This window comes from Pleurodeles waltl, chromosome 7, assembly GCF_031143425.1.
Source record: "Pleurodeles waltl isolate 20211129_DDA chromosome 7, aPleWal1.hap1.20221129, whole genome shotgun sequence".
NCBI lineage: Eukaryota > Metazoa > Chordata > Amphibia > Caudata > Salamandridae > Pleurodeles > Pleurodeles waltl.
This window is the reverse complement of record NC_090446.1, coordinates 399,842,055-399,869,251: the sequence shown is the minus strand read 5'-3', so window position 1 is coordinate 399,869,251 and position 27,197 is coordinate 399,842,055. Positions and strand designations below refer to the sequence as shown.

At 43.1% G+C, this 27,197-nt stretch overlaps 1 protein-coding gene across 2 annotated transcripts in view; it reads right to left on the bottom strand.

The window, feature by feature from the left end:
• Positions 1 to 459: 459 nt before the first annotated feature.
• The window catches only part of LOC138304113 (rho GTPase-activating protein 39-like), a 598,847-nt gene continuing 572,109 nt past the window's right edge, over positions 460 to 27,197 (bottom strand). For both annotated transcript variants that reach the window (XM_069243876.1, XM_069243877.1), the window contains 2 exons: positions 9,306 to 9,475; positions 460 to 7,316 (listed from right to left, as the gene is read on the bottom strand). In XM_069243876.1, coding sequence (XP_069099977.1) covers positions 7,122 to 7,316; positions 9,306 to 9,475 — 365 coding nt within the window. In that variant the 3' untranslated portion in view covers positions 460 to 7,121. The remainder of the gene's footprint in view (positions 7,317 to 9,305; positions 9,476 to 27,197) is intronic.

Below are 27,197 nucleotides of genomic sequence, written 5' to 3'. Positions count from 1 at the left end.
ATACTAATATTGTACTCACATCTCCCTATACTAATTCACCACTAATTCCTCTTGGGTTCTGGAGTAGCATGCTACTCACCGAAAAGCGTTTGAGCGCCTTGTCAGTGGTAATAAGCACTATATAAATACAATTACCCCAACAAGGTTGTCACCTAGGTCACTTTTACAAAATCCTCTCACTTTGCAGTCAGAGAAACATACGTTAAAAAACAGTTTCTGAATAAGCAGTAATTTGTCATAAGACATTGCCTAACATTTGACTTTTTTCTTTAAACACACAGCAAATGTTTAAAAATAATCACAAAATGTAAAGGCATCTTTATTATTCGATCACTTTCTGAACGTCATCCCTACTTCAGCGCCTATCAGAGAGAGAGCCAATGTAAGGATTTCAGTGTTTATGACAAAGATTTTTTCCATTTAAACTGTGAAACAAAATATACTACAGCAAATGAAACATATTTTTGCAATTGAAACTTTATTATTGTTCATAAAACATTGTTTAAGGTCTTACATTTACAAACATTTTTGGCGTTACAAAAAGAAAATTATCCAGTGTAATTGAATATCTTATTATACAGGGTTGGCAAAAAATGCATTCATACAGAACAGCGGCAGCAGAAATACACAAATGTATGTATATATTTACAGGGGATCTAAGTGCGAAGACTACCGTCAATAGGGACGGTCTGCAGCTGAAGAATCATGCTCTCAAGAGCAACTGAACACGTACTGGGAAAAAAATAACATTAAGGAAGACAATCTCTGTACGGGATTCAAGAACTTTTTAAATTCATAAAATTAAAAACAAATGTAAAAGAACAAAAAGACTGCTTGCGTCCTGAAACATACCACCACATCAAACTCAAACACGCACGTCTTAGCTCTCAGAAAATATACTACTTCACTAACCACAAACATACACTTTTATGCAATCTGTCAAATCCCAAATAATTGGAAATGGTACATTACCTCGCAGATTAATGTATATGTTACAAACTGTCATGAGAAGGTAAACTACTTCCTTCTTCGGCATAGGCTGCCCTTGATACTAGGAAGTGCACTTAAGCCCACTCCTTTTCAGACAAACCTACTCAGGCCTTCCCTTAAATCGTAACAGTCCAACAAATACATCATATGTGTGTTAATAGTTCTCTGTGCACATCCTGCTGTAAATACAGCTACTGTCAAACAATGTGTGCATTTTCCTGTCTTGTGGGACCAGAAGGACGCTTGCATTGAATGGTAATACATCCACGTACTAAAATATATATATTTCTTTTTTACACAGGCTCCGGACTGCACCGGTTCTGCAAACAAATGAAGAAAACATAGTGAAGGCCTTCAAAGTATTAGTAATGATTTTTAGATACAAAAATGAACCTTCAGTTTCTTTTGCTTGAGCAACAGACCAGCAAATGTTTGTAAATCGGTTGTTCTTTTTTTGAGAACTAAAAGTCAAAAATATGTTTTCTGTGGCATGTCATGTTTAACAGTTGTGACATGATCCTTCTTTAACATGTATCATTATCAACATATGTAATTAAAAATAGGTGGATTGGAAATGTCGGTTTTGCATAGATCTGAGACATCTAACAGCTGTGCAATCTGCTAATTTCTAGCCATGAAACTGTACAATTTAAAAAAGTTATAAAAAAAAGCCTGATCACTTTGTACTTTAAGATTAAAATATTTAGAACGCCATAAAAAAAATCAGTGTTTGAATCAAAGTATACAAAATCAAGACTATAACCAATTTTCTGCACAAGCAGTCTATCACACAACTGCAAGTATAAAAGCACCAAAGCTCAGTCACAGTAAACAAAAACAATTTTAACAGAAAATAAACAACAAAATAGACAGTGTTGTGGTCATACTGGGCACAGACGGTGTTGCTGCTCTGAGCCAATAACCAGTATACTGCAATGTGACCTTCTAAGGATACATAGTGTTTATTTTCATGGAGTTGACAGCTATACAACGCCGAGAACACATAGCTGAACTAAAGCACGCATTAAACACTTTTTTCAAATATGACATTCCTTTTGCCTCAGAAAGCATTAAATCTGAATTGGTACATTAAATTATATTGGGACCTGAAATCTACTAATGAACAATATTCTACACCTAGCATATGCATCCCCTCCAATCCACATGCAAAAAAATCCTATCCTGACCTCTGCGTCCATTTACATACACTCATTACCCACCACAAGTGCCATCTGTGTTGACAAATACGTTATTCCAGCTCCAGTCAAGTGATGAAATCATAGGTGCGGGAAATATGCTGCACCAACGAGGGCACACATACACCACAATGTAGAGTGGATTAATTCTAAACAAACTTCAAGAGCGATACTGATCAAAGCGCGAGTTGATGGAACCTTCTGTCAGACTGTGGATATGTACGGGTGGCAATTCTAGTTGAGGCAGTTACAAAGCTGGTGGCAGAGCTTATGTAACCATGGATTGGGAAAATAAGGTCATCAGGATGAACATGATCAAGAGAAGGCATATGAACTTGGACACTGGACTAGCATGTTATTGTAGGGGTAGAGTGCCATAGGCATCAGAGCATCATTGACAAGAGTATGTACAAGTGGGATGCTAAATTGCTAGCCAGATCTGACAAAGGAAACTAAAAAGGTGCAGACTCTTGCAGCAAAATAGAATAAGTTATCAACCTGGTGAGCAGAGTATACACCGGGGGCATTGGAAGTTGGAGGCCTACAGCACATTGGCCGTAAAAAGGAGCTAATATTGTGGATTTACTGTCTGGAAAACAGTAAGGGCATTGCAGGAGGGATTCGGGAAGCACCTGAAGAAATCAAATATTTGTTTTACTGCTTACCTAAAGAAACATTTGCTGTTGAAGAAAAGACAGGACAAACAAATCTAGTTGTTAGAGGAACTATGGGATGCTGACGAGAGAGAAGACTGGATTCTTCTATGTGTCAATGGCGAGAAAATGCGTGGAATTTGGAAATGCATATGGGAAAATTTGGAAATATATATTTGAAAAAAAAATCTATGGAATTTAGCAAAACATTTGAATGGCAAGGTAAAGCTGGGTGATGTGTCAGAGATGCTACACCGGGTACTTGAGTACTGAATGCTTGCCACAAAGAGGAGTGTAGAACAATGATGAAAACCTTAAGCCTGTCTTGCGTTATGAGAGCGAGGTAATGAGTTACATAAAGTAATAAAAAAGGAGTTTCATAGTCTTTATTTTGATAACTTGAACCAAATTTGTGTGTTTGTCTGCAGAGGGTAATGGTAGTGTTAAGAAAGCCACTGTGAATGTAACAACGTTAAGAGGGCTTCTGTATTCCAGTATGTCTGCAGCCAAAATGTTGGGGGAACAGTGGTAACAGTATGAAGGCAACATGTGGAAAGAAGTGGAACCAGGCAAGAAGATAATGTAGAGGACAATGGAATTCAAATTCTAACCAAAGAACTGTAGATCGCAAAATACAGAAGTGAAACCATATATGACAATTTCTGGAATCAAGCAAAAGAACACATTTCTGTTTTTGTACACACTTAACTAATTGTGTCACAGACTTGCTTGCACATAGAAATAACAGGAAACATGAAATCAATTCTAAAGTTTTTAACAGTATAATTAGATGTCAGAATATGCCATGTGTGAGAATTTTGTTGGTGAATTAAGACCTATTAACAAGGAACAATTGTGTACTACTAGGATAGTCGTACATGCAAAATAGTACTTAGAGGTGCTCATCACGGCCTTTTCAGCAAGGCCATCTCTGTTTTAAGTTATTGACTCTAGTTCTGAATTCAGCATGTAACCAAAACAATGGGGTCAGTTTACTTTTGTTTTACTGTTATGTGGTACGTTTACCCCTCTACAGACTCATGTACTAGAAGGTACTAGTGGCAATATTAAGCCATGTCTGCTAACTTGGTGCAAGTGCACACTTGAAGGGTTTGGGTGAGGTGGGGTTCTTGATCATAAAATATACAGCTTAGAAGTTGGTGTACAGTAACTATTGCGTCCCTGAATATATGCAGCTTATCAGTGGGTTTCCTGCTGCTCCAATTCTTGTTGGAACTGGACACACAGCAGCAGAATAGGAGGCAAGTAACAGTCTCAGCGACTAAGAGACAATTTCCCTTTACCATATGTTAAAATGTTTCCAGGGTAACTAGATGTCATCATAATTTCCCCTAGTAAAGGTCTCCATATCTTTCACAAAAGAAACAATGAAATGTAGCCCACTTCCAGCAGCTCACAGTTTAGCGCATGCCAGGTTCACTGTGATAATTCAATGTGAATGGACGTACAATAGATGTTCACAACAAAATTCATAGAAGTGCACAGCCTAATACAAGGGTCTATAATGAAAGTCCAAAGCCCAATGCTTGGGTGTAGAACGGATAGCCTACAGCCTAAAGCAGATGTGCCCAGCTGTAGCTTTTCATGGGAACAAAACTTGGGTTTGCATGAATAATCATCCACTTCCAAAGGTACGGACGTATTTCTGAGATCACGGCCCAATGCAGGGTTTATGACTAATAATTCACAGTCTGATGCAAATGTGTTTAACAGTGAAATACAGGAGCCGAAGTCTGATAATTAAGTGCAAGTGTGTGCAATTGATTATTCACATTAAAATGCAGGGGCCTTTGATGGCCTACAGCTGTCCAGTGACCTATACAAGTGTATACCACTAACTGTTCATTCTCTGTTGTGGAAGGGCCTGTTCTGGATTTGAAAAATAGAAACTTAAGTCAGGAAGTAAGAATAACCATCTGATAAGCGCAAACTAAATAGCCTGAGGGGACTATCTTTTCTGAGGGGACATCAAAAAGATGCTGCTGCCCCTGATTTAGTACTCAGTCTGCTCATCTCTCCAAGTATGCTCCACTGAAGTCTAAGTATTTCATCCAATGTTTTTCTAATTTGCTCATGCTGAAGGTCTTCAAAGGTAGACCTGTAAGCCATCATGTTCAAACCAATGAGAAGGGTGACATAGTAGCTTACAACCAAAACAAGACGTCTAAACGTCCAAAGTGCTTGAAACTGCAACTCTAAGGCATATGGTCTCCTTTCTTGGGGAAATCTTACTTTGTTTCGGACATTCATAAGATAAAGGATTCAGAGGCCATGGTAGGTAAGAACAGAGAAAACTTCAGAGTAGAAAGAAACAGAATTATGTCCTGGTCCCTCATGTGATTTTAATGTGTGTGAGAAAAGAGGCAAGTTCGATGGTTTGGCCATATGTTAATGTACTGTGTACTGTCCTTTACGGGACATAGGGACCAAATCAAAATCACTTAATTTCTAAATATCGGGTTGCGCTGCATTTGGAGAAAAACAGAGCAACTGCAAACGCTTAAGTACAAGAGATAACGCTCAACTGCTTGACCACCATATTAGTGTTTTACAGTGCAGAAAAAGATAAATATGCTAGGTGCGTTTGAAAATATCTGCATGGTTGCAGTGCCAAATGAAGTTAGTCTTCAAATGCTTAAATTAGAGTTCCAGGCTTCTGCCACCTCTACAACCACCCAGTGTAATGTAATATGGGGCATGATTTGATCAGCTGTGACTTAAGTGTATAAGTCCACCTTCCACACAAGCAGTATTTCGAGCAAACCATTAGTCCACTCTGCATGTGAATGACCTAGTCTTTTGTTTTCACTCTGAAAGTAAAGCCAAATCCATTTGTGCTGATGGAATGTTTGACCAACTCGGGTGCTTGAAACATTTTAGCGGTTGACTAGTAAGTAAATGAGAAATTAAGGGCTACTTGCTCTTTAAAAAGTTGTGTATGTGTCATACACAGAAGAGCATAGAATACCTGGATAAGGCACAGAATTATAGTCATCTTCTACAGTGGTATAGGTAAAATTGTCTGCACCACTCGAGTTCCCCAAAAAGTCATAAAAAGAATACACTTCTTGGGGCATATATAGATCCAAGGCAACAATTCTTTTTGATGTGCAGATAAACATATCAGGTGATTTTAAGTAAGTGTGAAGTGTACTGTTTATGTTACAGTACATGATGTCTTACTACAGGAATCAGCTTTTAAGGGAGGTGCATCCTTTGCAGTTAGACAGCTATATGCATTTTTGCATAACATGGACATGACTCAGGGAAGCAAAGTTGATGACACAAATGTGGCTATGGTACTAAAGCTATTGTTTCATATGTAAATCAATGGAATAGTAATTTATGGTGTGTAACAACAAGATTATAATTTGCAACTAGATGGAATTTAGTGATACAGTCGATTTCCGAGTTACACTTTATCATGTAAAAAGGACGTGGGAATAGGGCATGCCACACAGCAGGCTTTAAGAAGAATATGTCCCCAAGCAAATGAAGACACTCAATTACAATACTTTAAAACATAATTTTATAAATTTGCTATGTGCCTCTTGTTTATCACTTTTCATTCTCAATGTACCATGAAAAAGACAGGGAAGTGTCTATAAGGTGCTTTGGAGAAATGAAATACATTAAAACTACCACTTGTCGACCCGAGCAAGAGAAATAGTAATCCCCTTCAAAGATACAACAGGGATTCAATCAATAATGAGTCACACCATCCAGTATTTGCTGAGCCCAATGCATCATTGATGTTTGAAAAGAGAATAAGGAACTCTAAAAACAAGTCTCTTCTACAAATCAGTAGGAGCATTTAAAACGTAACTGGGAACAAGCTCAAAAGCAGTGATCCGAGGATAGCGGGTTACTGGGGAACACTTGTTAGTCCCTCTAAAAAAAGTATTCTTCAAACTGGGCCTTTCAGAATTAAAGGCACTCATCTGCAGCAGTGATATGATATGATTAGTTACGAAAACTACACGCCAGTAATCTCTGGATTTATTAAAAAGTATGAAATCCACTTCTGTTTTATCTCAATGCATAACTTAAAAGAAATGGTTTTAAGAAACGCTTCCAGTACTAATTATGTTGAGGTTTACAAACAGAAGTACACTTCTCAGAAAGTTGACGCACAAACACTGAGCTGTACACAATTTCTCCACCTCTACTGAAGGCTGACACGCGAAAAAGGTCCTTTATAACTTCACTCCCAGTTTCCTCACAGAATGCACATATGTGACATACAACTTGATGTGCATTCCTATAGAAGCCCCTTAACGAAGCTCGTGTCCAGGTGCACTATCAGCATCCGCAGAAAAGACATCTCCTTGCGTGTGTTTTCAAAGATGACCCTGGGCTCATCCGACTGGCACCGGAGGCAGTTGGGGGCCATTACCATAGCTAGGTTGTTTACATCCATCTTGGTTGTGCCCACGTTGGTTGGTTGTGCAAAAATCTGCCCAATGAGAGAGAGGAAGAGGACAAGTTAGAAGGAAGTCAAAGTCAAGGAACACAAGGAACAGAAAAAGTGGGTTTACTTTTGCTTCAAAAACCCAGGAACCCTCCCTTAACAGGTCTCTGTCAACACATTAGCTAACAAAACAATGGCAACGAGAACATTTCTAAATACTTTTGCATTTATACACCTTAAAGTGAGGATTCTCCAGTCCTTGGGTTGATTTCATTCTTGGAGTCAGTTTGTGCCAAGCAGATGGGTCAAGGGGCGTTCACCGTGGTGGGTGTTCAGACTGTGGACTACAGCAAAAATACAGGTATGATAGTAGTGGGGCAGTACAGAGATGGATGAACAAGGTGAATGGGCTCACAGGAACTGAGGTGGGTTTGTCAACAGGCTACTACCTAATATCAACTACACAAGTCCCTTCTCAGATAGGAGTTTTTGGGTTGTCGTCGGACTGTATTTGCAACTTAAACTGAGAGTGCTAACTGCCAGGACTTGACAAACTTGAAGAGAACAGGATGAAAAGGGGCAAGATGCATTTTCTACAAACGCAGGATGGTGCACGAGAGGGCTGGAAGAGACGTCCCTCTCCTTCAGAAGCAAACCTTTTTTTGTACTGTGTTAACGTGAGACCAGGAGTGGGAAAGAAGACGGACAAACGCACACAAAGTGTTTGAAGTAGAACAGCAAGTATGGCAGTTACACAAATAGACACAATAACTGCATGATGATTTGAATAACAAGCCAGTTTTTATACACATGGACATAGACCTTAATTTAACAAGTTCACAAAGGCTCTCCATTTTTTTAAACCTTTGAGGATGTGTAGTGCACCAAACTGGAGATTTGCCAACGAAGTGGTGCAGACTCAGTGGTTCATCTGCCTAGACCTGTCCACGGCACTTCATGCACTGAATGAAGATTGTTGCACAGGACATGCACGAACCTAACAGCAGAGAAAGGCTCATGGCAAGAGACATGCACTGCAAATAAGCAAACACAGAAGACACCTAATGACGATATTCATAAACAATAACAAATGGAATCACATTTGAAGAAGTTAATGTTACTCCTTTGTATTCTGAATGTACAAAGATTAGAGTAGTCACACTACTACTGAAGACCAGTAGAGATGGCGCACACATAGTTGCTTCAAATGCATCTCCTATACGGATCCGATGTCCTGGCCTTTTAATGATGCTCTTCAACACGCATCCATTATCTGAAGCAACTGTATGTGCCACCTCTTCGTCCCTTTAGCACAATTATCCACCATGGTTACTCTCAACCTTTGTATATTCGGCCAATTAAGGTTCACCAACGTTAAGGGGGTCATTCTGACCCTGGCGGTCATGGACCACCAGGGCCAACGACCGCGGGAGCACCGCCAACAGGCTGGCGGTGCTTCCGTGGCAATCTGACCGCGGCGGTACAGCCGCGGTCAGAAACGGGAAACCGGCGGTGTCCCGCCGGTTTCCCGCTGCCCTGGGGAATCCTCCACGGCGGCGCTGCTAGCAGCGCCGCCATGGGGATTCCGACCCCCTTACCGCCATCCTGTTCCTGGCGGTGTTCGCCGCCAGGAACCGGATGGCGGTAACGGGTGTCGTGGGGCCCCCTAACAGGGCCCCACTATGATTTTCAGTGTCTGCCAAGCAGACACTGAAAATCGCGACGGGTGCAACTGCACCCGTCGCACCCCTTCCACTCCGCCGGCTCCATTCGGAGCCGGCATTCTCATGGAAGGGGGTTTCCCGCTGGGCTGGCGGGCGGCCTTCTGGCGGTCGCCCGCTGGGCTGGCGGGCGGCCTTCTGGCGGTCGCCCGCCAGCCCAGCGGGAAACTCAGAATAACCGCGGCGGTCTTTTGACCACGCAGCGGTATTCTGACGGCGGTACTTTGGCGGGCGGCCTCTGCCGCCCGCCAAAGTCAGAATGAGGGCCTAAGTCTTAACACAATGGCACACAATTTCTGAAATGTAACTCTACCTGAAGGAAGTGTATGAGGTAACACAGCACAAGTCTGTTCAGCTCCGGCAGTAAGTGGACGACAGATACAGCAGCATCTGGATTTTCATAGTTGCTGATGCACTGCTTGTAGAACTGCTGTGGGATCAGTGGTTCCTCAAGCTCCCGGTACCAGAGCTTCAGCAAGGATGCTAAAAGAACATGGAGAGGAGGTCAGAGACGGCTTAACGCAAGAAGCCTGTTCGCAATTCTTCAGTTCATCATTATGAAGCACACCACTCCCAAAACCCTATGAAACTCATCTTAATACAGAAGAGGAGTTGAACGAGAGGCGCATACACTTTAGACAGAGCTTTGAGGACATTCACTGGTGTTATGGATATTAATGTAAAACTACTTAAATCATATAGACAGAGGGGAACAAGAGCCCAACGGTGATAGCATAACAAGGGCCCTACAGCAAGAGAGGAGACAGGGTCTGAGAGCAAGATAGGCCCGAGAGCAAGAAAGGAGCCAGAGCCTACCAGCAAGAGAGCAGCCAGTTCCGCAGAGCGAGTGTGGAAGCAGGGTCTAACAGCAAGAGAGGAACGAGGGTTAAGAGCAAGTGAGGAACCAAGGCCAGACAGCTAGAGAGCACTGAAGTCATGGCCTGTAAGCAAGAGAGGAGCCAGGGCCAGACAGCAAGAGAAGGACCAAAGTCTGACGGCAAAAAAGGGACGAGGACCTGATAACAAGAGAGGGACCATATCCAATGGGAGGAACCAGGGCACAAAGCAAGAGAGGGGCCAGTGCAGACAGCGAAAAAGGAATGCTGACAGACCGCAAGAGAGGAACCAGAGCCTGGCGGCAAGAGGAACCAGATCCAGACAGTGAAAGAGAGTTACAGAGGCAAGACAAAAAAAGTGGAGAACATTCACCTCCACCTAAATCTGTATACAGAGCATACTGCATATCCAGCAATTTAACAAATCTTTATATTCATCACGATGTACACTAGTCTGTAGGCTGCACTTTCAGATCGTTGAAGACTCAAAGACAGTATTCAATGCAAATTAACGTATGATAGCAATGATTTTGCGAGGGCCTCACCCACTGGGTCCTGCATCATCCAGCACTAGTGTGGCCAAGGGACTCTTCTACAGGGCCATATCTGCACAAAGTATGTGTGTGGCCTTGGGCGGCCTCTCCTACAGGGCTCAGACAGCACGCGCCATTAGTGTGGCAAGGCTGTATTCTACAAAGGGGGTGGGGGCATGTGTGTACACCAAGCTGTCATTGCAGCAGCGTCACACTTTCACAGTCCGATGGCTCGGATAATGACACAGCAAGAGATTCAAGGATAATGCCACGCAATGTGGAAAAGCAAAGGATCTTCTTTATTAGGACAGTGTCTGTAGAGACCCCATCCACAATGAAGCATCACCACAACTGACATGGAATGCTATCTACCACGTTCCACATTGACAACCACCCCACATTCCATATCTTCATTACATAACATGGATATCTACATTCCAGAGATCAGCATTATCACATAGATACAGAATACAGAACACCAGATCACCTCCCTCACCCAATATTAAAACAACCAATTAAATTAACGTAAAATACAAAATATACAGCAAGGAAAATGAAACACTAATCACAAGACGTGATCTTGTTGACGAAGTGGCATCCTCCTCACACGCTAAGGTTTAGCAACCCCCTCATGTACATCATGTGCCGCACTCAGATGTGGAGTGTCTCCTTCATAGGGATAAAAACTGGCCACCCTGTTTAAGTTCCAACCTCTATGTTCATTTTTGTTTACCACATTTGTGAATACCTTAATGATGCTGAATGGTTGACTATATTTAGACATCTTTCCTTCCTTCTTAGGAAACTTCATTTTCACCCATTCCCTCACACACACATTAGTACTCTTAACAGCCTTCCTCACATCATACCACGTTTTTCATTTCACCATCCTCATTATCGTCATCACCATCATTTTCCTTTTCCTTCCATCCTTCATTTTTCCCCAGCTTGGTCATCCACCACCTTCCTTTTCTCATACACCCACATTGGAATGAATTCAGAATTAGCTACCCTGCCTTTGAACAACTGAAAAGGAGCTACCCCTGTAGAAGAATGCAGGGAAAACAGATACTCACACACTGTCTTTCTCATTGCTTATTCCCAGTTTGCACCACACGCCAGAGCTTGTTGCAACATTTCTTTCAGTACTTTTATAAACCTTTCCACCACACCATTGTTTACTGAATGATATAGAGCTACCTTTTTATGCTTTATGCCTCTAGCTTTAAAAAAATCCTCAAACACCAGAGGTTAGTTGCACACCATTGTGAGAAAGCAAAGTTAACGGGAAACCTTCCTTCTCAAATAGTTCTTCTAAGAATTCTATAATCACTCCAGACTCAACCAAGCCCACAACCGTAATCTCAGGCCAATGTGAAAACATGCCACCATACACTAGAATTTACCAGTCATAAGAATTAATTTTCACAGGACCCAGGATAACAAGAGCAATGTCAGTCCATGGACCACTAGCCTGCTCCCTCAAAACCATAGGCTGTGTTCTACATTTCAACTCCTTGCTACTGTGTGAGCACTCCACACAATTCCTAACCTCGCTCTTAATAAACAATTCCATGGCATGCCACCAATATCCCTCTCTGACCCTCTCTTTGAACTTGGCAATACACATGTGACTCACGCAAGCACTCACCAGCTTCTTTCTCAGCCTGCCTGAGGGAACTAGCTTACTACCACTGATAAACAAACCATCCATGACAACCAAATCATCTTTGATTTGCCAGAACCCTTTCAAATCATCTCCACACTCATTATTTTCTCAGCAACCAGAAGAAACCATCCTCATAACTTCCTAAAAGACACTGTCATTCCTCAGACCTGCTCTCCAATCTTCTGATACAATGTCCTCAGTAATCAAACATACAGTGACCTCTTCCTCTGAATTCTCTCCACCTAACCAATCTCCTTCCTCTGAAACTTCACTCTCTGAACCACCCAAACTAGACAATCTGCCAAAATATTGTTGGCTCCAGGTAAGTAAGATATGTCAGATTCCTAGCAAGGCGACAGACAACCCACTTGTGAATCCTGTGAGAGACAAAATATATATATATTTTTTTTTTAAAACACTTCCTTGAGGGACATTTCATCCATCTTGATTTCAAACTTCCTTCCCCACAGAAACTTCCTCAATTTACGCAGGGCTCAGAACACACCTAAAGCCTCCTTTTCCACCACTGAATAGTTAAGCTCCGTACCCCTCTGGCCCCTAGAAATGAACAAAATGGTTCTTTCTTTCCCATTCACCGTTTGCATCAGTGCAGCTCCTAATCCCTTTGAGCTTGAATCTGTCATGGTATACGATTCATCCTTAGGGTTAAAGCTGCCTAAGTAGGGCACCTGATTTAACCGCTGTTTCATACATTTAAATTCTCTGTTGCATTCCTGACACCACACAAATTATTTTCCATTCTTTAACAAGCCCCTCATACAAAATGTTTTCTCTGCAAATTTTGACACAATCTTATAGTAAATGTCAGCCATTCCAAGGAACTGTGACAGTTCCTCTTTGTTTTTCTGTGCATGGACACTAATAATGGTGTTCAACAACGCAAATTTTGTTAATATTATAGACATCGTAATCAAATGTCACAAACATTCGATCTCCTGGACATTACATTTACATGCCTTACCTCTTAACGTCACACCAGCTTCACATAGCCTTGACAAAAAATGTCTTAGCCTATCAACATGTTCTTTCCCATTGGTCCCAAAGATCAAAACATCATCCTGATACACCCTGACACCCTCAACACCTTGGCGAATGTGTTCCATCGCTCTATGAAGGACAGAGGTGGCTGAAATCAGCCCAAAGGGCATTCTCAAGAACTTTAAGGTGCCAAAAGGCGTCACAAATCCTGTCAATTCTTGGGATAAGGGGTGCAACCTTATTTGGTGATAGGCAGATGTTAAGTCCAGGGAGGAAAAATACCTAGCATCATCAAGAGAATTCAACATTTCACTTATATTAGGGAGTGGATAGTGGTCCATCTCACATTCCAGACCTTCAGAACATAACATGGATACCTACATTCCAGAGATCAGCATCATCACATAGATACAGAATACAGAACACTACACACAGGCTTGCAACATCATAATGCTCAAGCAAAAGGACAGCGTGGGGAAGAACTTTAGGATGTCAACACCACACCAGCTAACTGGAGAAGTTCTTACATGACCCATAAATAGATATTTAAATTGAAGTGCAGGGAATGCCCAACCTCAGGAGAACGGTAATTATAACTGGAATGGGCCCTGTCACATCCTAAGCACGTGGCATTCACAAATGCTGAGATTTCCATTCTAGGAAGTGATTTCTGACTCTCATGGCCCAACCACAGACAAGGTAACTAAACCTGCAGGTCTCCTGCAATCCAGCTCAAACCTGGGGGAGACCACAGCATTCTACAAATGAAGATATTCATCGAAAAGTGAATGCAACACAGCTCTAATGTGTGACATGATTATGGGCAACTTAACTACCTTCATCTTGGAAAAAATCAAAGTAACATTTTAAACCGTCTTCTAATAATGCTAAAGTCGGAACTTAAAAACACCTTGATGTAAAGAAGTTGGAGAAACTACTACTATTTTATATTCTGGACAGTAAATCACAAACTTTGATAAAATGATGAATAATACGCAATCAATAAATGTAGCAACAAGCTGCTGTAAGTACAGTGACAACAGAAATCAATCAACTCCTGATAAGCCTAGTGGAGCAAGCCCTGCCTAAACCAATAGGTTTGACAGTTGTATGGAATGTAGATTGGTTGTGTGCATGTCGTTAAAACTTCAAGCCTATTGGCTTTACCAGTGCTTGTTTACCCAGCATCACTGGGGAAAGAGCGCAGAGCAATGTATCTGAGAAATGAATGAAACAGAAAAAAGGGTTGCTTTCTTTCTGTAGCAGCCGGAAGCTTTTGTCAGCTCTTGCTCCCAGTGCTTCTGGGCTGCTCATCAATTGATTAAAACGAGGTGGCCATCTTTACAAACAGTTAGCAAGCACCACATGGCAGCACTGGGGAGTGAGCCACTTGAAAGAAATCTGCCCCTTTTTTTTATCATCCATTTTTCCGATTCTTTTTTCAACGCTCATTACTTAATGCTACCAGGATGCTTCCAAACTGATTTCAGTTGTAGAAGTGCCTCATACAGACCAATGAAGCTAGATGGACACACCTAGACAGACAACATAAAAAACAGTGATCTTCCTTCCACATTTGGAATCAACACTAGTTCCTTCACATAGGCACTTCCAAGTCCCAGAAGATCCCTATGACCTCCACAGCCCCTCAAAGATCTGTCCTGTACCCAGCTATCTTTAACCTCTCCATGGGGACCCTTCTGGTTTTACTCACCAATAACAGCATTAAAATTTTACAATTTTCACGTAGTACCAAGGGATATGGATTCACCCTGGACACGAACATCGTCCTAAAGGAACACATTGTCAAGAAAACAAAACTGCTTGGTATTAGCTCTCGATCATAAAGAAAGTGAAACTGTTCCTCGTAGAAAGCCACTTCGGAAATGAAAAACTGCTTACTCTTGCATTTGAAAATAGGCTACACCCTGCTCCATCATTTCCCAGATTCCACACTGGGCATTTTAGGGCATCCTGCAAGCTGCAGAACAACTCATCCACAGTTTGAGATAATATGACCACAACAGCCGCATCATGATGTAAATTCCACTAGAACTGATCTGCATGACTTTCAGAACCTATGCATGTACAAGCTCATCACTACCATTGCTACTGCCTTTCTGGCTTGCAAGCTCATCTCCCCTGGTGTCTCTCAGCACAAACTCAACCAAGAAACAATCTCTTTGTAGACAAAATGGTGTAAAGAAAAAGAATGCAACCGGCCTTCTCCAACAATGTACTAGAATCTATAGCAACATCCGTGTATTGTTCAGGACTCCTTCAATACTGCTTCATTTTAGGAAAAAAGCTTTAGACACACCTCTAAAAAAAACTCTGAATAGTTTCTTACCTGTAGGTGTAGTTTCACAGCTTGAAGAATCTTCTGGATTCACATACTGTGCATTATTCTGCCATTTAGTGGTTAGGTCAGGAATTTTCCTAATTCTTACGCCTTCTTTCGTCCTTTCTTTATTTTTTGTTTTTGTTTCTGGGAGTCAATGGATCTGTCCATTTGGAGCTTACTGTGAGGCTGTCTCTACTCCTCCTTAAGCTCCCACCTTTTGTCCCCATCTTCAGATTCTTTTTTTCTCCATCTTCTTGGGGGAGGTGGGTGGTTCTTTCGCTTGTGAATCTAGAAAATTGCTCAGGCTACAAAACTACATCTACAAATAGAGAACGATTTGTTTTGCAGCATGAATCTTTTCTGGATTCACTTGATGTGCATAGATTATGTAGCGCTATGTTCGATTTGCGGTGGTTGGGCTGAAAATGGACTTCTACTTGAAAATAGATGTTTTAGTACCCTTTGCCACACCTGAGATTCTTTGCTCATTCGAACGTCTATGCAGTAGGGTTTTGTGAAAGTGTGGGTAGACCATCCGTCTGTCATACAAATATCCTGTAATGGTGTGTTTGCTAGAAAGGCAATTGCTGCTCCTTTCTTCCTTGTTAAGTGTGCTCTTAAGTTTGAACTCAATTTTCCCCCGGAATTTGTGTGGCATATTTGAATAGTTTAAGAGATCCATCTGGCCACTGTACTTTTAGTTACTGTTTTTCCCATGTTGCTGTCCGCAAAAGAAACTAAAAGCTGTTTTGTCTTCCTGCATAGCATATTGTTCTTTCAATGTAGTACATTACTGCTTGCCTAGCGTCTATTGAATGCAAAGCTCTCTGTGCTTGATCTTTTGAGTTTTGGAAAAAACTTGGTATTTAAGTAGTTTGGCTTATATGAAATTGTGAAAGTATTTTTGGTAGAAACTGTGGATACGTTCTCATGACAGTTCTGTCCTTGAAAATTTGCATATATGGTTCCTGAATTGTAAGAGCTTGTATTTCGCTCACTGTCAGGAGCCACGTTATAGCCACCAGAAATGCTGTCTTTAATGTGAGCATCTTTTTTGAGGCTTTGTTTAAGGGCTCAAATGGTGACTTCATTAATTGAGACAACACTAGATTAAGGTTCAGTGCAGGTGCTAGTACCTTCCTTGGTGGTGCAATTCTTTTGGCTCCCTCTAGGAATCGTTTTATTACTGGCGCTGGGAAAAAAACATCTCTCTATGCAGTTCTTTGTGTAAGAAACTATTGCCGCTAAATGTACCTTTAAGGAGGCTTATGTTAAATTGCAATCTATCAGATAGTTAAGTAATTAGGCACTGTTGATTCTTTTGCAATTTTTCCTTTAATAATCCCCTTTTAAAGCACCATTACCAGTATCTTTTACATTTATTTAGATAACTAATGCCTTCTTGTTGGCTTTCTTGTCTCTCTAAGTGCTTTCATAATCTTTTCTAGTAGTTTTAAGTGTACAAATTCTAAGTCCCCGGGAGTCAGGCAGCTAAGCTCACAGCTTCTGGGTAAAAATCTTTCTGTTTAGATAACAGGTCTTGTTGTATTGGCAGTTTTTGAATGTTCCCGTCTGCCATCTGTAGCAGTTCTGAGAACCAGGTCTGTTAATCTGACTGGGGGCAATTAAGTTTAGAGTCATTTTGCTTCTTTTGCATTTGTTGATTACCCTCTGTAATAGTGGTATCAGGGGGCAAAGCATAAACAAATGTCCCTGAAAAGATTATAGGCAGAGCATTCCCCAGGGACTGGTGGTGAGGTTGTCTGGATGCACAGCTTTGGCCCTTTGCATTCTGTGTCATTACCAAAATATCTACTTTTGGAGTTCCTCACTTCTGAAAGATCCTTTTGAGTACTTTCTAATTTAGTTCCCATTCGTGTGAACAAGACTTCTGTCTGCTGAGCTTGCCCACCTCTGTACTGTCCTTCCACTGAAGGTGGATCCCTGTTCATGTTATCTTCCTTTGTCCCAATTCCAGAGCTCTTGGGCTAGCTTTGATAGCTGAAGAGATTGTGCTCTTCCCCCAATTTGGTGATGTAAAACACTGTTGCAGTGTTTTCTGTTTGGATAAATACTGTTTTCCCTAGTAGCTGCACCTGAAAGGCTTTTAAGGCTAGGAATACTGTTTTTAGTTCTAGGATGCTGATGTGTTTTACCGTATCCATTCCCTTCCAAACTTCTTTGACCTTGTGCAAGATCATGTGTGCTCCCCACCCCATAAGTGAGGCATCTGTTGTAACTTTACTGATGGGAGTTGGTTGCTGAAATGTCATGCCTTGAGTTATATTTGACTTGTTCCACTACACTAGTTACACCTGCATTTTTTGCATGACAACCACAAGATCGTCTCTGTGTATTGTGACCATTGGTTTTGTAACCATTCCTGAATTAGACTCATGTGTAGTCTCACATAAAGGATTAAGGGAATGCATGATACCATTTTCCCTAGAAATCTCCCCACCATCCTCACTGTCAGAGCTTACCCTTTCTGGTAAAGTTGAGTCTCAGCAATCTATGATTGTGTTCTCTTCTCATTGGGAAACACCTTCCCCTGATATGAGTATTTTCTTGCTTCAAGAAATATAGTTTCCTGCTCTGGTTTGGGGAATGATTCCTCTATGTTTATTGAGAATCCTAGTGAGTATAAGGTTTCTTTTACTTTCTGTATGTTCTCTTTGCATTTTTTGTAAGAATTACTAGCTCGTCGTCTAGTTAAGGCTAAACATGTATGCCTTGCCTCCTGAGGTGTGCTGCTGCTAGGCACTTGGGGAACACTCTTGGGGATGATTTTGTCCCGAATGCCAGTATTGAGAACTGGTAGTGAATCTTGTTTACCATAAGGCGTAGGAATCTTTTGTATTGTGCTTTCACTGGGATGTGCAAGTAGGCATCCTTTAAGTCTATTGTTGCCATGTAATCCCCTATTTGTAATTGAGGGATTACCTCTTGAAATGTCATCTTGAATTTTGAGGTGCCTATGAACCTGGGGTCTACAACTGTTCCTAGAGAGCCGTCTACTTTGGGAATTAAGAAATATGTTGAGTAGTATCCTTTGTTGGCCTCTTTGTTCAGAGTCCTCTCTATTGCTTTTCTCCCGAACAATTCTTCCACCTCTTTGTTGTTTCTTCTTTGAAGTGAATATTTTTCTTTGGCCCTCTCACTGGAGAGAATTTTAGAAAGTCTATGCAATATCCAAAATGGATTAAGTTTAACATCCATTTGTCTGATGTTATTTTCCTCCACCCCCTACAGGTGTAGCATGTAGGAATAGTTGTTCCTTGATGGGCCTCTCGCTGATGGTGTCTGTGAGAGGTCTTTTTGATTTGCTGAGTCTCTTGCGTGTGAGAGTAGATCCTCCCTTGTGGGGTTGACCCCTTCCATTGCCTCTTCAACAAAAAGGCTATTGACTTTGTTGTTGATATTGCCAGCCTTGTTTTACTGAGGCTCTTTGGCTGGTTGCCTGAAAGCCTTGATGCAAAGATACCGTCTGGAAACTTACTCTCTGTGTGATGGTACTGTTCCCCTGCGTACTCTTCCCCAAAACTGTAATGTTCCCATTGATTTTGTGGTTTCATTGTCCTTCTTTACCTGGTTGAGTTTGTTGACAACTGTACTGCCAAACAACTGTTCACCGTTGAATGGGGTGTTCAGGATACTGGCCTGTACCTCTGGCTTGAACTGTGAGGTTCTTAACCATGAGTGCCTTCCGAGTGTTACTCCCATCACCATTTGCAGGCTAGATGTATCTGCCACATCCAAAGCTGGCTTTAAACATGTGTTGATGATGTTTTTGTCATTATCCACTAAGTGTGCCGCCCTTTTCAGTATTGTTGTGGGAGGTGCTTCATCAGTTCTCCAATTTCTTCTCAGTGCTGATGTGCATGGCGATTCAGCAGTGCATTTGAATTTCCTAAGTGCCACTGATTGGCTGCACTCTGCTCAAATTTCCTCCCCATAAGCTCCATCCTCTTGCTTTCTTTTTCTGGAGGCATCCCTACTGTTGATAAAAAATTGCCCATTTTTCTTGCAGTTACGACAAAGATGGAAACTACAGACTGTTCCTTTTATATAGGCTGGGTCCTTTGATGAATGTTTGTATTTTTGCTCTTGGAGTCACAGCTCGACAAGTAGCAGGTTCTTTAAAGGCTCCTCTTCCCTGGTCTAGGACACTAGGGAGCATAAATAGAAACTGCTTCCTGGTTTGCGTAGGCATTAGGGCTTCCAGAAAAAAGCAGGACTGAGGTTTGTACTCCTCCAGGTGGACTCCATACTTCTCAGTCATATTTTTAGTGACTAGGTTATACATGCCTACATAGTTGGGTAGCGAGGGTCTCAAGGGGTATCTTTCCACCTTTTCTTCTGGGGAGTCTATATCCAGATCCTGCCACTGCTCTACATACTCAACTTCTGAGCTTTGTTCCTCCTCTTCCCTATAGAAAAGGTCTTTTTCCTCTTCTTGGGGCTCTGTAGTAGTTGGAGTGTAGGAAAGTGCTCCTTTCGGCATGGTTACCCCTCACACTTTTTGCCTGATAATGATGCTGCCTTGGCTGAGAGTGTACTGGGATCCTGCTAAACAGGCCCCAGCACCAGTATTCTTTCTCTAAAACTGTACCATTGTCTCCACGATTGGCACACCCCTAGCACACAGATAAGACCTTGTAAAAGGTAACAGTGGTACCAAGGGCTCTGTGACCAGGGAGGGTCCCTAAGGGCTGCAGCATTTATTGTGACAATCTAAGGGACCCCTAACCAAGCACATGCACACAGCCATTGCAGATTGTGTGTGCTAGAGGGGAGAAAAAGGTAAAGTCGACATGGCATCCCTTCCAGGGTGGCATGCCCACAAACCACTGCCTGTGGCATAGATAAGTCAACCCTCTAGCAGGCCTTACAGCTCTAAGACAGGGTGCACTATACCACAAGTGAAGGCATAGCTGCATGAGCAATATGCCCCTACAATGGCTAAGCCCATTCTTAGACATTGTAAGTGGAGTGTGGCCATATTAGGTACATTGGCTGGGAGTTTGTCATTATGAACTCCACAGCTCCATGATGGCTTCACTGAAGACTAGGAAGTTCAGAATGAAACTTCTCAGCACAATAAACCCACATTGGCATCTGCACTCTGACCCCTGTAACGCCCCTAAATCTAGGATTTAAGGGCTCCCCTTAACCTAGCTCACCAAATTCCAGGTGACCTCAACAAGGACTGCTAAGCAGAATGCCCAGCAGCGAAGACTCCAGATGACAACTGACTTGGCCCCAGCCCTACCGGCCTGTCTGCAGCTTCAAGGGCTCTGCTACCAAAAGGTCCAGCAGGACCAGCGACCTCTCCAAACCCCCAGAGGTCTGCCTGCCCACCAGAGGACCAAGAACTCCTGAGGACTTCGGCCCTGTCCAGATGAAACCCTCCAAAATGACTCAAGAACTGCCCCAGATCCGCGAGTCCTGCACACTCTGCACCCGACACCCACGGCACTTGTCCAGGTGGCCCACAGGCCTAGGGCAGGCCCCCAGGCAATTCTCACCTTGTGTCCACCCAGGGTTGACCCCTCCTGGCCAACACGACTACATCTGCAGCCTAAATCCATAGGACCTCCCTGACTGTAAGAGAACAGGGCAAATATTTCTGACGCCTAAAAGGTACTCCTGTACCCGCAGCCCCCTGGCCTTGGGGAATCCGACCACTGGTACAGCAACGTTCAGCAGGCGTCCCTCCTCCTTGTCCAGCTTGTGGTTTTTCAGAGCTGACCACCTGGACCCAGCCTGTAGCATCTTTGTAACCCCCGGGATCCCCCCTTTTGAAAAGCATTGGGAGCCCGACGCTGTGCCACTGAAGGAGTGTGTTTGGTATTACCTGTGGCCCCCCTCGTGTTCACCTAAACCCCCCAGGTCTGCCCTCCGAAGTTGCGGGTACTTACCTATCAGCAGATCTGTTTCTGAGTTCCCCCAGTCTCCGTAGGATCCCATTCAAAATCTAACTACAACTCTGACCTCTGCACCCCCATGTTGCAGGTGGTGTGAGTTTGGGGTCATCCTGAACCCCAACCAGTGAACACCCTAACCCCTGGAGACAGGAACTGTAAGTCGAGTACTTAACTCAAAACTGCATTAATCCCTCCCCCCCAGTATGTTTTGAAAATTGCACAGTGTCAACATTTAAAAATGAAAAGTGTTTCTTGCCTGTAAACCGTTTCCTTTGGCAAACTAGTGCTTTTGATACACATGTTCGATACTTACTTGCAAATATACTTACATACAACAAGATCCAATAGGTTCTGGAAATAAAGTAACAAAATATATTTTTCCAATATAAATACATTGGCCTGGAGTTAGTCATTGAGTGTGTCCCCCATGTATTGACTGTGCGTGTACAACAAATGCTTTGCACTACCCTGTGATAAGCCTAACTGCTCGACCACACTACCCCAAAAGAGAACATTAATATTATCTACTTTAGCCTCTATTAAGCCTCTGGGGAACCCCTGGACTCTGTACACACTATATCTCATTTTGATATAGAATATACAGAGCCAATTTCCTACAGGGAGGTTTAATTTCCTTGACCTCTTTCTCCTTGTGGTCTTTAAGCATCAAAGTATTTTGGGGTACGCAGAATCCCTTGAGGATCTCATGGAAATCCCTCCTTTTCTAAATGAGAGCTGCCATTTCGGTCTTGAGATGCCTCCTCTTCCGCTCTATCTCTGCCGCCTTCTCTTCGGCATCGAGGCTTGGTGTCTTCCTCTTTGGCGTCGAAGAGTCCTTCGAAGATGTCTTGGTCACTGAGCTTCATTGTTCCGCTCACAGCCTGCCTATTTTCGACGCCGATGCAGCTTTTACTCGACTGTCTTTCGACGACTTGGATTTGTTGTTGAGTCCTCCGGCGGAATTTCCTTTGAGAAATCCAAGGACTCTTTTAGTCGCGGTGTGCCTGTGGTCGGCAAAATCTTCTACGCCGAGGGTTCCTTTGACGGCCTTGAGTCCCATTTACGTGACTCAGGCTATTTTTTTTTTAGGTCGATGGCTCTCTTAGCTCTGGTTTCTTTGTCGTCTGGCCTTCGACGTCGATGATCTTCCCTTCGACGTCCGACATCTCTCACTCAGCTTCCTCTGCAACATTGTCACCTCTACGCTGGAGAGGCCCAGATCCCTTAGGGATGGTGTTGTCTGCTGGCACTGCAAGCTGTGGTGGGCCTGCCTCTGTCTCTCTCTCACCCCTTAATGTCTTTGACATGAAGATCAAGCAGGTATTGCACTCCTTGCTTTGGGTGTTAACAGGAAGGCAGAGGCTGTAGACTAGGTGCTCGTCCTTCCGGGAGAACTTGTGGTAGCAGTTATCGCAAAACTGGAAGGGAGTCTTCTCCATTTCAGCCCTTCAAGAAGCCCCCTGAATGGGCATTCTCAAAAGTCTTTCGAAAATCCTCTCTTTTCTCTGAATACGCCTCCTATACCTTTTCATCAGGAATTGAAATGACTCTGATTAACTTTTTGATGGTGTTCATGAATTTCTTCACAAACAACGTCTTCCTTGCATTGGAGCTCCTTCACTAGCCTTCGAGACTCAAAGGCGGAAAAAGAATCTGAAGATCGAGACAAAAGGTGGGAACTTCTGGAGAAGAAGCTACAGTGTCACAGGAAGCACCAAATGGGCAGATACGTTGAAGCTCAACAACAAAAACAAAAAAATAAAGAAAGGACTAATAAAAACATAAGATGTTGGAAAATTCCTGACACAGCCACTAGATGCCAGACAACATGTGAATCCAGAAAAGATTCAGGCTGCTAAATAAAACACAACAATGTGTCAAAAGTCCACTTCTGCTCCCAGAACCCAGCTATAGCTTCGATCATTTGCTCAGTGTTGCTTTTGCCTCTGACCATATGCAGCACTACACAACACTGCATTTTGGCTAAGTTGGCACTATACAAATACCACATATGTAGATGAAAATACTTATGGTAAGCTGACCCAAGATGTTATTGTCAAGGTCTTAAGCCAAGAGATGGTTATAGAGTAAAATAAACCAGTGGCTGAAGCAGGCTGACACACAGCCCCTTAAAGTAAGGAAAAAATATAATACTGTTATCATGTATTGAGTATGTTCCATAGAGGTCAATCTTAACAAGTGCTGCCAAAGCCAACATGTTTAGCATTTGTGAAGGAGCAAAATAGGCATGTGCACAAACATAACATCTACTTGCTAGTCATTGCTTATTTACTAGAAAGCACCAAGGCACAAGTGCACCTAGAACTGACAGCCTGCTTGCCAAATTATTATCAATGTGGTGGCCATCTGGAATAGTAAAACAATAATACAGTATTTAGAATACCATTCTAAGAGTACCTCCATGTTTATATTCAGTTGGTAAGCAGTGCAGCAGCACCAGGGAGTAAGCACTGACAAAACCATTTGAAAAATGTATGCAACTGACAATGTTTCATGCCAATGAGTGAAGATTCAGGAACAAAATAGGCCACTGGCTAAGGAAAGCTGGCTTAAAGCTTCTTAAATTAACTACAGAATACATGTTAACCCTACAAGCAGGAAACTATGGGGATAGATAGTTGTTGGTGGTAGTAATGTTTCTCCTTGTGTGCTGCAAACCCAAAGGGGTAGAGTTGGGGCAGACAACACTGTCCCCTTGTGCATGGGAGTGCTTCTGGGCACAGTCGCACTTTGTTTATTGCACAGGAGCATAGTGACCATTTGTGCACTGCAGTGCTTAGAGGCTTCAGGTTACGTGTAAACTACAGGTCCTAATGTCCCTTTGTTTTTTGCTGTGCTGGAAGGCAAGAGCCCGGCATGATCTTTCCCTCATTTATGTGCTCACTGCTTGGTTACAAGATGCTGTACTGTGCACTTCAATGTTTTGTGCACAGCGATCCTTTTGCACTAAATTGCTGGGGGAGCCACAGTGCTTCACTATGCTTTGCAGTATGCTTCCTTTGCACACTGCATGACAGAAGGAGCAGTCCATGTGTACTGTTGTTCCTTGGCTTTGGTATCCAACTCTACTCTTCAGAATGTGACCCATGTCACATTGGGCAATGCAAGGCTTGGAGACTAGTGGCACTGTGCTCTGAGGGTCTTGGACAGGTATGGCATCACCTTGCTTGGCAGTGCTAGAGGCCTGATCTCCACGTGAACTGCTGGCTGCACAATAATATTCTATGTACCATAATATAGTAGGCATAACTTTTTGCATGCTGCAATTCTGGGAAAACTGTGCTCCTATCAACAATGGAGTACTGCAGGCAGCCATGGTATGCCACTGTTCTCTGCAAGACTGATGGCATAGTGGTCCTGAATTGGTTGAATGAAGGATGCCTACTGAACAGAATTCCATATTGCAGTTTTGGATATCTCTGGCTGATACCCTATCACAATGAAGTCTTTGACTGAATACCACTTTTGGCAGAAGATTTCTATTTGGAGTCCTCAAATTATTTGACCTTGCCTCTTGCTTCATCCAGTTACTGATTTTTTTTCTTCCAAAAAACATCATTATACGAATCTTGTGGCTTATGTCCTCCTTGGCGAAACTGACATACACTGGGATGTATCTACAAACATGAATATTAGTGTTTTGCCCCTTACCCCAATCAGAACCAAATGATTTCCATATCAGATCACAAGATCTCCCCCAACTCAATCTTTGCCATGACCAGTTTGACCACGACATGGCACCTCCTCCTGGTATTCTCTCCTATGGCTCTTTCAACAACATCAGTCTATTGGCATTTGAATCCCTCTACATCCTCTGCATTTTTGCAGCCCTGGATAACTTTCACTATCAAATCCTTAAAGACTAGATGCACACCACTGGCAGAGAAGTATGGAATACCAGGCCCTAAGCACCACTATACATGTAAACAAGGCTTTACCACCTTCAGACCCATACTTGACTTACCGCAATCATCCTACTACTATGTCATTTTCCCTCTTTCAAACCCCTCACCAAAAGGCTAGACAATGCTCAGGAGGTTCCTTTTTGGCCACTGTGTAGCAGATCTTAATGCAGAGTACGACCCATCTGGCGATGGTCTTCTTCTGCACTGCCCAACCTTTCTTCGCACCCACAAACCCTACGAGGAGTTGGTCGTCCACCTGGAACTCTTTTGTTCCATCATGGAAGAACACCGACACTCTTTTTGGATCTAGGTGGTGGAGTCTCTCGTTTTCCTTAGAAGGATGTGGGGCTGTGTAAAAAGTAGGCAAGGTGATAGATCGGCCTCCCTGAAAAGATGTGACCAATTTGGGGAGAAAGGAGGCCCTATTGTGAAGCACCACTTTGTCAAGATTAACAGAGAGATGTACGGTGGTTTAGGCCTGCAGCTCACTCACCCTCCAGGCAGATGCAATTACCACAAGGATGGTTGTTTTCAATGTGAGATGCCTGAGGGAACAGTTGCAAAGAGAGGCTCGAAATTGCGCAGACAAATAGCCCTTAGGAGTTCCAAAAGCATGCTGGGCAAGGGAAAGAATGAACAGTAGTAACTCCGAAAGAGGAGCAGAAAGGGTGATCAACAGACTTATCTGTGCACCATGCCACAAATTCTTTCCAACAAAAAGGCGTATACTGTTCTGGTGGAGGGGCGTCTGGATGCTAAAATGATATTACAGAGAAGGAAGGACGGTCAAAAGCTTTCAACCTCTGCTGCTCAATCTCCATGTAAGAAGGTGGAGAGTGGACAGGTTTGGGTGAAGAACCTTGCCTTGCTGCTACGACAGAAGATCTTCCAGAAGGGGCAGTCTGATCAGTGGTACCAGACTCTCTGTGCACAGTCCGCAGCCACAAGGATTACTTGGGCCCAGTTGTTCCTGATCTTCTTGAGAACTGTGGGCACAAGTGGTATGAGTGGAAAAGCATATAGGAGGCCTGAATGTCACTGAGACGTGCAAAACTGCTGACAGTAAGTGTTCTCAGTGCAGGTGAACAGATTAACCCGAAACTCTCCCCACTGCTGAAAGAGACCTTATGCCATCATCGGATGGAGATGCAATTTGTGATCCATGAGGCATTTTCGTCTGCTCAGGGAATCAGAGAGTCCGTCAGATGTTGAACCACCACGGATATGCTCTGCTGTTCCAGCCGTGTCCAGAAACAAAGAGCTTCTTGGCAAAGGGTCCATGAGCCCATCCCGCCCTGCTTACTGCAGTACCACACGGTGGTGGTGTTTTCCATGAACACCTGCACTATCTTTCCCTTAATAGAGGGAAGAAAGGCTTCCAATGACAGTGTGATCGCACAGAGCTCCAGCATGTTGATGTGGAGTTCTGCTTCCGCCGCAGACCAGATTCCTCTGATCTTCACCTCTCCCATTTGGCCACCCCATCCCAGGAGTGGTGCATCTCTCACTACTGTCAGATCTGGGTGGGAAAGGGAAAGGGAAAGGGATCTGCCTATGGCCAAATCACGGTTCATTAACCACCAGTGCAGGTCTTTTGCAGTTCTCCCTGCGATCTGGGCCATGTCGGAGAGATTCCCCTGATGCTGTGCCCACTGGAACTTCAGGTCCCACTGCACAGCCTGCATATGCCATCTGCAATGTGTCACCAGCAGGATGCAGGAGGCTATGAGGCTCAGCAGCCTCAGAGTCAGTCTCACAAAAATACACAACAGAGGCTGAAACATTAGTATTATAGCCTGAATATCCTGGACTCGCCGCTCAGGAGGATAAGCCCAAAACTGCACTGTGCCCAGAACAGCTCTGATGAAAGGGAGCATTGGAGAGTGAGTCAGGTGTGACTTCGGTTCGTTTATAGTGAACCCTAGCGAATGCAGGGGGGTCACTGTAGTCTGGAGACGACAGCCTGGGGTG